Source organism: Ambystoma mexicanum, chromosome 8 (assembly GCF_040938575.1).
Source record: "Ambystoma mexicanum isolate Mex_15411 chromosome 8, UKY_AmexF1_1, whole genome shotgun sequence".
In the NCBI taxonomy this organism is placed as follows: domain Eukaryota; kingdom Metazoa; phylum Chordata; class Amphibia; order Caudata; family Ambystomatidae; genus Ambystoma; species Ambystoma mexicanum.
Genome location: NC_090929.1, coordinates 1,389,297,394 through 1,389,311,902, shown reverse-complemented (window position 1 = coordinate 1,389,311,902; position 14,509 = coordinate 1,389,297,394). Strand labels below are relative to the sequence as shown.

The window sequence follows — 14,509 nt, the reverse complement described above, 5'->3', positions numbered from 1 at the left end:
ATTCCAGAGCCTCCATCAATGGCGCAAGAACTGAGTGGGGAAGGATTCATCACTGGAGGGGACCATTACCTACCTCTGCAGAGTGCAGCATTAGGACCAACCTGCCATGCCCAGTGGTCTGCAGAGATGCACACACGAAGGAGCCCTTTTCAAAAATGCACAGACATACCTGCATAGGTTTTTGATCGTTTGTTATCCAGTGTTCTGCACGTGGTGTGGTGCACCAGTTAAAGGAGGATTCCTTGTGCATGCCTCAGAAACGAATGCCTCTTGAGTCAGGTGCGAACCAGCCAGAAGGCAATGATCATTCACTACAAAACTATTACATCCACCATTGAAAACAAGAGCCCTACAAAGGGAAATAGACTGCACCTGTGTATAAACAGCCCTTGTCCGATTCGTTAACGTGCCACCATTAATGTGACAAAATAATATAAGAGGTCTCAGGTCCCAATCTTGGCTACGCTTACAGAGCAAGGGACACTCTTTGGAATGAATTTGCTTTTGGAAAACACAAAGGGCCTCATCACAAGCTGGGTGGTGCAGAAAAAATGCAGCGTTAATAGCATTACCGCACCGCCCAACTACGAGTTGGGTGTGAAGTTGGAGGATTCACCTCCAGCTCTGAGCTAGAGGTAAAACCGCAGTCTTTCTGCCCATTTTCGGTTGAATTACAGCAGCAGTGAATGCACCAAAATGCCCCAATGAGTACTATGGACAAATATAATGGGGGCTTACAACGCCAGCGCCACTTGTGATCCAGCAGTAATACCGCCAGACCAAGTGGCGTAATGGTAATTGCACTGGGTGGTATTCTGGCGGTTTTACGGCCGGGATACCGCCCAACTTGTGAAGAGGACCAAAATGTCTTTATTTCTGCCTCATGTTTAACAGCTAATAAAAGACTAACAATACACTTTTTTTCTTCACTTTAGTGCCCTGGGGAAGATGGTGTTAGTGGGCGTGGTTGTGAACTACGAGGTGAGCGGGGGGGAGAGGCAGGCCTGGCGGTGGACGGAGGTTACTTGTGTTTTAATGTAAAAGTGATGCGGGGCAATGCAATAACAATGTAGACATATATTTTGCAACCCCAACTCTTCTTAATAGTATTGTGAGCAGTGATATAACAAAAAGAAGAGGTGAAACGAATGGGTCATGGACACTAGAGCATCATGAGAAGTCCTAAAATCAGCAAACAGACGATTTAGGATTCCAGCGAAAATAAAATACTATTTAACCTGGTCTAATAATTAATCACAAAGCTGCCCGATAAAACGAGCATGATTTGAACGCTTACTGTTGGGTGAAACGCGAGGCAAGGTGTCCAATGTGCCGGGCAGAACTAGAGAATCTGGCGCACTCTTTTCCCGACCGGCATATGACCCACTAAAGACAAGGTTACTGCCCCCACTTTTTAAGCGAAACACATTTATGCAATATCTTCCAGCGCTTTATTTGGTACTAAATGTCGAATCTTCATTTAAGGCGTGGGCCCTATACCAGGAGCTTGGCGACTACGGGCAAAGGAGAGAAGAGATGAAGGCCCCAGGAATACTGTCTTGTTGTAATAGTCTTAGGCATGGGCCCTAACCCTGTATATAACAGGAGTTTGGAGACTGTGGGGAAAGGGAAGAAGGCCCCAGGAATACTGTCTTGTTACAATAGTTTGAAGAGTTGGCAGTATGCACTAGAGTTTAAAATCTATGAAACTGTTTTCAGATCCGTTAGGTGCGTTAAATCAAATTATGTCGATCTTAATGTGTTCACTATTGTGTATTTTAGATGTGATTGTATAATTGTGCTATGAACTAATTTGCTGCTACTTTTTAAGGACCCAAATGTACGAAATAAAGGATTGACTCACTGACTGGTATTTTATTTAAAATAATCCTCCTATTCTTTGATTTTCAAACAAAAAATTATTCATTTTACATTAACAATCAGTAACGCTACATTGTGATGTTAGTTTCATTTATGAACACAGGCATTTCTAAATGTGTTCGTTTATCAACCTATTGCACAGGTCGATCGCTAGGTGGCGAACAGTAACCACATTTCTAGTATTTTTGGCAAATACTCTGGTAAACTGTGTGGTGTGCATCATAATTTAGGATGAAAAGTAGTCGAAAAACAGAATAGTGAGGCAAAGATGGCCTTAATATGGGACAATGAAGCGAGGGGCGGGGGTATCAGATTCACATTACAGGTTCAAATCCGGGTCACCCCACGGGCCTCAAGCCATAAATAGAGACTCGCAGATGTTGTGAGCATTTTTTTTCTTACATTTTTGCGGCTTCTGTTTAAGGCGCCCTATCTAACAAGGCGCCTAGAGCAGCTCCTACTTTTTCCCTGCTGCCTCCCAGTCAGTTGTTGATTTCTTTCAAGGCCATGAGGCGGGTCCATTCTCACCTGGAGAAAATCCGACGATGGATACATTTGACTGGAGTGTAGGTGCAAGTGGCAATAGCTGTCTGCAGCAACGTAAGCAGGGGCGCAGCTTCTGCATGACTGCTCTGCTTTCCCTTTCTAATGTAGCAATTCATCACATCTACTTCTACCCAGAAGTATCCTCTGCTTCATTTAAGTGGTTACCTTCTCCAGTCTTCATTCACTGTGCGTTTCCTTCCTTGTATTTGACATTCCACACGGCAAACACACGCAGGTTTAATGTTTTAATCCACTTTTTTTAATACAGCATTGGTATTTGAAGGCATGTTGTACTAACTTCTCCTCTAGACGTCAACCATGCTAATAAGGTCTACCCGATGCACAATAAACATTTGGGTGAGCGGCTTGGTAGCTGCTGGACATTGCAATTCATTCAGCTGCTCTCCACATTACCAAAATGGTGTTATCTTGGGTAAATGATCTTCTCTCCATGTGCCTCTCAAGTGTCGAAATCGGGAGTGCATACAGCTGTGATCACCTCTAGAAGCAGAAGGGCTATATAAAAACCAGCATACCTTGGCAAAGCCACTAGTTGGACTTTGGTTTAGGCATTGCAAAGAGGGTCTGAGGAGTGCTGAAGCATGAGGCAAAGTGGGGGTTGATTGAGAGAAAGAAGGAGGAAGAGAAGTGAGGCAGAGGGGGCTAGGTATTGGCAATGAAAGAGTAATGCGTTCATGGTGCGATCTGCAGATAAATGGTCAGTGAGAGGAAGGGAGGACAACAAGATGCCACTAAAACGTTCTTCAGAGACGTTCAGGGGATTAACAAAAACCCATGTCAGCAAATGGATCCTGTAGGAACTATATCAAAATGGTGAAGTTAAATTTGAAAATGGAAGTAAAAACCTGAAACAGCAGTGGCTAATTACAGCAGGGGTGGAACATCACAAATGTTTCGATTTAAGATGCAATTCACTCATGCTTGGGAACTTCTAATTAGCATTTAATAAATGCCCTATCCTGGATCCAGTTGAAGCATAGTAATAATGGAAGAATATATTATATATGAAAATTTAATAATGAAATTTGCATAAGAAAATAAAGTCCCCCTGGACCTTTCATGAGAGCAATTCAGGAGATGTGCCCAGACCCATGTGTATAGAGAGTGGGCAAGCAAGTGATATGCTTGACACCTGATACTGACATACTCAAGTCTCTCATTGAACCCTATTGGAGAGACTGGCTCATTTACCCATGGTGGTCATTCCAGTCAGACAGTTACGAATGCTTTTCAATGGATCCAATTGGTGACATGCAGGGTTCTGATCATCATCTTCACTACGATGGAGGGAAGAATTGATTCCAATTCCAACTAGGACTGCGTATTGGCATTGAATAAATGACCATGGTGTTGAGGGTTGTCCAACTCCAGGGCACGAGGGCCGAATCCTTGTTGGATTTTCACAATACCCCTTATTAATATTCATAAGATAAATGTGCATACACTGATTCTAAATGTATGCATTTTTCCTCATGAATATTAATGAGGGATATCCCAAAAACCCGTCAGGATCTCGGCCCTCGAGGCCTGGAGTTGGACCATTGCCATTTTTATGCAACTACTAGCCAGTCCCCGCATGTTATTGAGTTCAACATGGCTTTGTTTTCTTTTATTTGCAGTCCTAACAAACCAAATTTGTGTTGTTCCACCCATAAACCCACAGACAGTTCTGCCATTTCCTGTTGGTGGCTGAGCCAGTGTGAAAAGCAGAGAGGGACTTACTAAACCCTGTGGCAGCAAGCTGTCAAAACAAGGCAGATATGCTAATTTCCTTGCATATTCGTTAAAGCCTTCTCAAAATGTTGCAGCTCAAGATTCATTAATATGCTAATCTGACTATATTTAGACAGACGCACACACGGCTAGAGTAAAAGAGAAAGGCCTGGGTAATGGTCATACACAGCTGTGTGCTGTGTATGGCACCAGTGGGGAGATCCCTGTGGTTTGCCCAAGGTTTACAGAATGGCGCTAGTACTCTGTACACCTTCCCATATTAGTATTATTTCACAACATAAATTGCTGGAGTGCGAGCTTGTAATCCTGGAGTATTCCTCTTCAAGAGGGAGACTGCTCCAAACTGGATGCAGTGGCTCATGAGAGCCTGACTTCCATGAATTCTCCTGCCCAGAGGATCTGTCAAAGAATTGCATTTCAAGCAGAGGGTTCACAATACTCTCACCAACTACAATTGCAAATAAAGTGCAAAGACAAAACGAACTACAGTCGTCCCAAGGCAATGTGCGCAACACAAATACCTTTGCAAGTACAGGGGAATAGGGGCTACAGTTGGGCAAAAAACAAAAACATTTTTTTTTTTTTTTAAAAAGAAACACTTCTTGAAGCACTTTGCCCATGGCACATGAACCAAACTTGCCTTAGGGCAGGGATGATGCACCACATATAATTGTACTATTTTCGGTTATACCAGAAAAAACTGTTTTGAGCAAAGGTGAGGTGGGAGCTCCAAACATCCAGAAATTTAATCAGAAGACAAATTAACTATGCTCAATACGAGTAGTTTCCACCTGCACTCAAGCTCCATCTGTGCCTAACTGGGAACGGCTGTAGTTACTATCTAGGGTACAGGTGAGATACACGTCTGAACAATATTCCACTAGTAGGTGAGAGGGCCTCGAAGAAAAGATATGCTGATAAATAAGACACAGATCATACACACTGAAGATTCAATCAACGATAGTGCCAAGTATGCATACACCTGGTGTGCATTAAACAGATAATTTCAACCATTTATGGATATGTCAATCCGGTGCCCAGACCCCTTCGATCTGATGTGTATTTTGCAAATTGGCTGCTGGATATCTGAAGTCGCTCTCGCTCTCTTTGTGTAAGGTGTTTCTCCCTATGATTCTGAAAAAAGGGGCGAGTAGCAACCTGTAGGAGTCCTGAACATTGGATACTTACACCTTAACGCACACATGTGCGAGTGAGAACACCCAAGGGGATAATGGAAGGATCCTCCACAGAGGGCTTATGGCAGACCTCAATGATAGGCAGGCTGTCTGGGGTGAGGTTTGGCCTCCTCCTGTGGGCAGGTCAACAATGGCGGCTAATAGTTATTAGAGTGCACATAGTGAAAGAACAATCACAGCCTTATTTCATTTGACGAGTTTGACAGCCTTCTTTATGTCCAGCATATGCAAAACCATACACTTAGTTTACACAAGTAATATAACACCTGTACACCCCTACCTGAGGCGCTCCCGATAATAAGCGAATTAGTACAGGTCGTCCTTACTTTACCTCCTGTGTTAAATAGTTCAAATGTGTTAATTAAATAATACCATAGCTTCACTTGGGGCACCATGGGAACAAGTCCATCCACATTTGGTAAATAAATAAGTACATTCCCTCAATACCGCCACTCAAACAGAGGGGTGTTTGGATGTGGCTTTTCATAAATAGATGAATAACTGGGCTAGGCCACCTGAGTTCCTTGACCTCTGAGAACGCAGCCACTCCTTTAACTTTGATGACTGGAGGACAAAACTCTGGGATTTCAGAACTAGCATCTATGCTTGCTTAAGTGATTTCCCTTAAGTCTCTCTTCTTTGGAGAATGGTTTTAGTCTCTCTAGCACAACCCTACTTCAACGGTAGCTGCAGTCTACCACGGACAGAACTCACTTAACACAGGACAAATATCTCTCACACACACACCTCCCCCACACCACCTTAGACTCCCATTGGCCGAACATCCGGAAAAGCCAGCAATATAGTTACACTCTGCACAGGACTTTACTTCACGTCTCCTCAGCGTCCCTTCCTTACTCGAACAAACACCGCGTGGCCTGATCGGGACAGTGCCCATGGGACCAGCCACCCAAAGTGGCACCTGTGGCTCAAACCTCTCGGCGTCCGTTTGTGCCCACTTCCACAAACCCTGAAGCCCTCAGGCCCTCTGAGACCCACTGGAACTAACACACAGGTGGAGCACCTCTGCGAGGTAGCTCGGGGTTTCTTTTATTTTCCCATTCTCTCTCTCTTTCTCTTAATTTTCTCTAGTCTCCCCCCTCCAACACCAGCATGAGGCAGAGTCCTAAATCCTGGCCCTTAGAGGCTATGTTCACGATTGCCAAATAAACACAAATCAACACCCCAAATGGTACGCTCGCCGGCGGTCCCACCCAAGGAGACAGGGTGGGAAGAGGATGTAACCTCTTTACATTGCTTTCACGTATGATTAAGGCAAAGAGTGTATGGGCCCACTCTCCTTTAGTTTTGAAAAGGGATTATCAGCCTCCTACTTTCCTTTCTGTCAGCCACAGTAAGAAGAACTCACCCCCACCAAACACCGGGGCTGGGCGAGGCTTCAATCATCAGTGCGGGTAAGAGAGGAGCCGGTCTGGGCCCAAACATGGCCTGCCGGACAGTGCCTTGCACCTTCCACCGCAGGCTAATCAGCTGGGCGAGAGACCTCGTACACACATAGCCTGAAGAGGCGTGTGATACTAGGAACCGAGGGCCCAACGGACAGGCAAGGCAGCCTACCCTGATCCCGGTCTCTTCCGCGTCTCTCTCCTCTCCACACCGAGCTTCCCTTTATCCGATTCCCCGGACGCTCCCATGTCAGACTCAGGGGGCGCTGATAGAGAAAATGAACAAATCTCCTTAGGGACGTCCCGCTTCCCCCTGCGGTTTGGGAGAAACCACTAGCCTTAAATACGGGCTCGATCTCCACATCAAAACTACAGATGCCTACCGGTGTCTGAAACAACAAACGCCTATTTTGCGCGCACAGTCACCGCAACCTACCAAAGGCATAACATACATAAACTCCCCATGCACCACACTACCTCACAGAAAATGTAACCCCATGTATTCGTTTTGGTTTCATTTCACAGTTTTTATTATTTAGACGTACTTGCCCAACACCACCTACATACTCCTTTTATTGATTGCGACGGGTCTGAATAAAACCCCCAATTTAAATACGGGTTTACACTTGTATCGAAGCAGATTAGAATTGGAACACATTTTAATCTGTTGTGGTGCTGGTGGTGATATTTTGCACCACTTTTGAAATGTTAACCAGAATGTTTGTATTTATTTGCATACTTTTTCCGCATTCTCAAATGGAAACAGTCATTTCTTTTGTCCAGCAAATTCTTACGCAGCAAAGGGAATCTTCGATGAAGTGAACCTTTGCTTCAGGTTTTTTGATAAACGAGTGGGCTTTGTACAACTCACCACAAACCACATGGCTTTATGGTGCTGATTAAACATGCCATCAAACGAGGGCAACCTGGAGCCAGTTTATATAGTACCCCCATTTTCAGAACCCTTCACTGGATCCAGTGGGTATTAAAAAGGGTCAAAGATCAAATTCGAAATCGAAAGTCATATGAAAACGTTAGTTGTGGACCAGCGGAGGGGCATAAACATTCCCCCACCGAGTGCGAGTGGCCAAGCGGGATCACAAAACAATCATGAAGGGGTCAGGTTTGTCATTAAAGCAAGAAATGGTTTAAAATAAAGAGTTAAAATGGTGCACTGAGTACTTTTCTGTTCAAAAAGTGGGTATAACACTACATAATTTACAATCTTTTGTGTACGGTAACGCAATAAAATCAACTGATGTTAGGATACAAAAAGTAAAATCAGAGCATTTTCAGGATGCTTGTGTCCAAGAAATATGCCAGCATTGCCACTGTAACCAACCACTCACTATGACATTGCCCAACACTCCTAGTACTGCAGGCACACATTTGTGTTGGCATTTGTCCAGTAATCCAGTTTCGTCACTGTAAGAAGATGCTGTTATGATGAATGTCACCTCAGCTATACAGAGCTGTATTTGTCCTCTTTTTAGGGGCCGTGTGGGTGAGGACTCAAAAGTTAAATCTACAAGAGAAAATCCCCAAAACAGCGTCCTCCCTTTAAGGCTAGAAGGTTGTTTCTATTATCCACCTTGACACATACACACAAACTCTATTCAACATAACTCAATAGAGAAACACATTATGCTCTTAAACAACAAACAGCTAAAAAGACATTTTGCAAAATATACAAAAAACAAAAACAATATCTTCATTTGATGCATGGCTATTCTCAGTAAATGAGAGAATTATATTAAATAAACATTTGTGCAAATATAAATGCTGATTGCCATGGCACCTTTCCCTTTGAAAATGCTCTCCCAACTGCTGCTAATTTGGGTATCAAATTGTCAAAGAGTGCCAAATCCTCGGCTTGTGTGGATGACTGCAGTATAGCCTGGGGTCTACATTTTTTTGCCTTTATTTTGGGTGGCAATGCACACAAACATTGGATGGCACATGCAAGCCATTGACAGCGAGATGGCCGCAGCCAATCCCCGACGCCAAGCCACTTACCCGCACATGCTGGAGGCAGAGGGAGAGGTCCCTTATAAAGGATTTGATCAACCTCTCCTGCATCCGGAAATTCTTCTCGGTTTCTTCAAATGCTTCATCTTTGATCTGATGCATAGAAAGAAGGCGTTAGGAGACACAGACTCAGGGACTCTACCCCTACAGAATGCCACCACGACAAACAGACTTAAGATAGCACTTAATCAGAAGATATATAGACTCTGCGCCAATTATGTTCAACTCTGGTCTTATCTTTCGTGAAACATGCAGCAAACAGACCAAAGTGCTTCCGTTGCTGATAAAGTAGAAAACATGACTCACCTGCATAATAGGTTCTGTACATTTAGTCATTAGCTATCACCATTTACAGAGTGTGAACACTCCCACTGCGTCGTTGGGCCCAAGGTTAATATTCTATCGCCACATGTAGTGAGGCCAGGAAGTGCATATGCTCGTCCCTCCAGCATAAGCCAGCCTGATATCTTTTGTGTACCGCTACTTCTGTCACCCTAAGTTTCCGTATATAATGATATAATGTGGGAGACCCACAGGTGATGGGAACAAAGGTGGATTGCTATAGACAGGGTGATCCAAGAATTAGGACTGGAGAGTGTACATCATAGATTAGTTCGTTTCTACTCTTCTATCCACCGCTCTCCCCTCCCAACATGTTCGAACACTTGAAATCGGAACAGGAGAGATGAGGGTGCAGGCGGCACAGGCTGGAATAGATGAATGTTTGAGCACTCAATTTCCACTCAAGGTATCGGAGCAATTATCTAAAGTGTACCTACCTGGGCATTACCCGCGTCAATGAGGTCCAGAGAGCATGGCTTTAAAAATAAAATCACCATTATCATGTATAAAGGAAATCGCCACCCCTTATTAAACGGATGGGAGAAGAGTGATTAAAAAAAAATAATAATTAAAAAAAAAGGTAGAGCCACGCGCATAGCATTGCTGGACACACGTAGGAGCCTTTGAGCTGCTGCTTTTTAACACTTTCGGCTTATATCAGCCTTTCATGATAATAATAATAATTATAGGCATTTATTCTTATAGTGCAATCCTACCGGAGTCTTAAGCGGTTTCAGAGCCCTTGATAACCGATGTTATCATTACCAACATTGTAAATGTTTTTTGTTAAAGCACACAGTCTTAGAAATAGCAGAAAAAATATGAAAGGATGACAGAGCACAGGCTATTCCACAATGAGGCCGGACTAAAATCAAGATAAGGGGAGATGTATCATAGCGGGGGACACATAAACTTTGGCAACACATAAACCTTGGCAACACGTCAGGATGGGGAAACTAGCCACATACTCAGAAGCAGAGAACATGTCAGGAATGGGTAAGGCCATTTGGAACCTTCAGAAACATCGGGAAAAATCACCAAATGTCAGGGTATTGACAGAGACATCAGGAATTGATTAAAGTATATCAGAGCCGTTGCATTAGAAGACGGCAAAACATGAGAAATGATTGAAGGGTCATATAGAATGGTCCAACTTTTTAAGATTAGGCAAAAAGAAATGTCTGAGGGATTAACGTCAGATGGGGCAAAAGAAAGAATGGGCAAGTCTTCTGGTTGTGGAAGAATGAGACTTCTGCTAGATTGGCAAAAGGAAGGGGAAGGGGGGAATGAGTGCTCATTGAGTGAGACATCCTTCAGTCTTTATACCTTCATCCAGATTATGTAGTGGGAGGAGTCAGAAATGAGAGATGGACACAAGGTGGTAGTGTTTCCAACATCTGAAATCTTTTTTTTTTTTTTAAAGGGTTGGATAAAGGCCTATCTGTCCCTAGCCTATGAAGGGTTTCCCTAGCTAGGAAACCAAGACTAAAGATCCGCCTGTGTCTCGTCATCAAAATTACAAACAATCTCCAAAACATTAATCGGACGCTCACACTTGATAAAACCACCAAGAGTGTAAGGAAAAGCGTCTCTGATGTAAGCTTAGTGAGAAACGTGTTCAACAAAAGGAGTTCAACAAGATAATCCTTAGATTTAAATCAGGATTTTTCCCTTCCCCTAAACATCTTTGGCAGAATGATAAAAGTGTTCCTTTCAAATGAGAGCTCCTCAATGATGGCAACGTGTCTCTTTCCCAGAACCACTTCTTAAGGATGCCCATCCGCTGGATGTTTCCTTCAAGCAAACGTTTAAGAATAGCAAAATGTCCGTCTCAAATATTGGATCTGTAAAGTAAACAAAATGTCCTTTTCACACAACCACTTCTTAAGGTTGGCTAAAGTGTTCTTTTTAAACTCCTGCCTCCTTAAGGATGTTCACAGTAACCTTCTTTTAAAAAAGTAGTTTCTTACCGTCTGCTTTTCAAAACAACCATTTCTTACAAAGGAAGTCGTGGTATACTCCCCTGCCAGGAAGTCTCTTTTAAACCAATAACTTCTATTTAGAAAGGCTCCTGGTGTACTCGCATGCCAGGAAACCCATATGCATTAAGTGTGGGTCACATGGTATACTCCCTTGCTAAGTATCTTCTCCCAACTACTTCTTGCCTTATGCACTTTTTCACCAGGGCTACTTCTTTAACATTCCCAATGTCCTTTAGTATATCACAGTTGCATTCCTTCACTGGATACGCCTTTGTGGCTTAAGGTATTACTTGTCCCAACTTTCCCCACATTGACATCTCATATATGGAGACTTGTTCAAGCTTAGGCCTTTTTACACATCAATTATATTAATTTGCTTTGGTACTACTTGTTCCAACTCTCCCCATATTGATACTTTGTATATGGACATTTGTTCAAGTTCTGTCATTCTTTTTCTTCATTAATATTCATTAATTTATGGCAACACTTGCTCTAACCTTCCCCATGCTGACATTTCACATATGAGGACCTAGGCAAAAGTCTTTCTTCTCTGCTTGTTCGGTATTCAAAATGAGTCTTTAGAGCTGTATTTACTGGTCAGAATACCTTGGAGCCCCCCCAACTTCCCTGGGCGCGGGATTGCGGAGGTGTCCCACACTTCCATTACATGATAGCGGGGGACAGAGAAAAGCACAAAAAAGAAAAGGACCCTGCAGCGCCAGTTCAGACCCACGTTAGTGGGACAAAACAGACGCTGCAGCATACAGTTGAGACGGCGGAACACAATTCTGTGTGTGCTGGTGAAAAGGTAAGTGGGTAGGCGGATGCGGGGCACAGTGATGTATGTGATCACTGTGCCGAACCATAATGGAAGTTGGCTTTTTGAAAGTCGACGTTATGGGTGGCGCAGTGATCACACAGATCCCCTAAATGTTGGACGAACCATTTATGAAGCGCTGCATAAAGTTAAATACCTATCTGGATTATCACATGGACAGGTTTTACTGAGTTTCTATTTCAATTACAAATGTAACTTTCATTTGTTTGTTTTTGAACAGTGCCTGCACTTCCTGAAGAGTCAGGTTTTGGATGTTAATTGTGTACTTGAAGATTTGAGAGACTATAACAAAATTGTGATCGTGAAATGTGAACCACTCACCCTTGAGCAAATACTCTAGTGCCACTGACCATTCATAGTAATGTACCCCATTGACTGCAAGGTTGAATGGATGTAAACTAGACCGTGCATACTCATAATTTTACACACTGTTTTATAATTCCAGTGTAAATTAAATTAGAAGTTTAAACATGATCTGCCTCCACATGATTATGCACACAGCATCTCTGAAGAATACAATTGTGCAATACTGGTTTGCTTTCACTGGAAACAAAGGAATAATGCGTTACACAAGATTAATTCTCAATTGCAACATAATTTTCCATCTTATTAATTATACAATCCTAACATGCTAGGAAAATAAATATGCACAGTGCTTCGGTTTGCTCTACACACAACACAGACAAACACATTCCTTTTATCAGGGTGTGCAGTTTTTTTTTTTTTTTTAAAGGCTTCAGAGAAATACATTCTGTTTCAGAGGCTTTTCTACATGGCTTGCAATGACACCAATGCAGATAAAAATCAATGAACAAGTTACTTACCAACTGGTAATGTTATTTCGATTGGATGTTCCTCCAACGTATTACACCTCTTTGACATGTAATGTCCACAGCTGCGCACTACGGAAACTTTTTCGGCAGAGGGCGTCCTGCGTCAATGACGTTGGGTCGATGTCCCTCGAAGGCCTCTGTTGAGGGCGACGTCACCGGATGTTAGAAATAGGACGCACAGCACCCATAGCCTCAGTTTATGTTTTCCCCCATAACGTGTGGCACCAATCCAATGCCTGCTTGACTGCACATAGCCTTGCGGAAACGTAAGCTGCAATCGCCTAGGAAATTCTCCAGACGGGCAGACTAGGAGGGCGATGTGGAATACGTTGGAGGAACATCCAATCGAAAGAACGTTACTAGTTGGTAAGTAACTTGTTCTTCGAATGGATTGTGTCCTCCAACGTATTTCACATCTTTGACAGACTCCCAAAGCAGTACCAAAAAAATGGAGGAGGGAAAAGAATTTATAATAGCCAGTCAGATGGCGGAATAGAGAACCGCCTTACCAAAAGCCATATCTTGGCCATGGATTTTATCCAGAGAGTATTGTTTAACAAAGGTGTGGATAGAAGCCCATGTGGTTGCATCACAAATGTTCCTAATAGGAACTCCCCCCGTTGGAGGGCGGTGGAAGTAGCCACGCCCCTAGCGGAATGAGCTCTCAACCCTTCAGGAGGGTGCTTACCCACCGATATGTAACACTCCGTAATGGTGAGGATAATCCACCTGGACAAAGTCTGTTTGGTAACAGCCTGGCCCAATCAGTGTCCAGCATATCCTACAAAGAGTTGATTGTCCACTCTGACCCTGGACATCCTAGAAATATAAAATCTCAGGGCTCTCCTAGGATCCAACCTATGGAGTCGCTCCTTTTCCTTACCAGGATGAAGAGGAGGATAGAAAGAAGGAAGAACCACTTTCTGGTGGAAATGAAATTCAGAAACTACCTTAGGTAGAAAGGAAGGACATACCCGTAGTACATCCCTGTCCTTGTGGAACACAGTAACGGACGGCTTAGGTGAACGTGCCTGCAATTCACTCACTCTGCGAGCGGGAGTGACCGCAACCAAGAACACAGTCTTGAAGGACAATCTCAAAGGGCAAGAGTGCAAGGGTTCAAATGGAGCACCCATTACAAATTTCAAAAGCAAATTCAAATCCCAAATTGGCACCTAGAAAGGGGACGGCGAGAACACATTAGTCAGTCCTTTAAGGAATTGAGAAACCAAAGGAATCTTAAAAGTAAGAGCATTCTTCAGACGAGTGCTTAAATATAAAACAGCGCCGCCAGGTAACCTTAATGGTACCTACTTGAAGGCCCCTGTGGGCCAAAGAAAGTAAGAAAGACAAAACCATAGGAATGGAACACTGAAAAGGATCAACATTTTGCCCTCTGCACCGGTCGCAAAACTTACACCAATGGTACAGGGATTTTGTTGCTGGCCTCCCGGCCGAAAGCAACACCTCCATTACATCATCCGGGAGGACCCAATCCTTATACCTCAACCTTTCAGATACCAAGCGTGAAGGTTAAGAGTTCTGACCTATGGATGGAGAACCTGACCCCCCCTCTCCTGAGAGCAGATCCTCTCGGTAGGGTAGACGGTGAGGAGGGCAGATGGACATTTCTAGAAGGTCCGGGTACCACGCTCTCCTGGCCCAATTCGGAGCAATGAGTATCATGTGGGAACCGAACCTC

At 43.5% G+C, this 14,509-nt stretch overlaps 1 protein-coding gene across 3 annotated transcripts in view; it reads right to left on the bottom strand.

Annotated features, from left to right (window-relative positions):
• DNMBP (dynamin binding protein) overlaps positions 1-14,509 on the bottom strand; it is a 938,987-nt gene that overhangs the window by 23,905 nt on the left and 900,573 nt on the right. For all 3 annotated transcript variants that reach the window (XM_069611517.1, XM_069611518.1, XM_069611519.1), the window contains one exon: positions 8,801-8,905. In XM_069611517.1, coding sequence (XP_069467618.1) covers positions 8,801-8,905 — 105 coding nt within the window. The remainder of the gene's footprint in view (positions 1-8,800; positions 8,906-14,509) is intronic.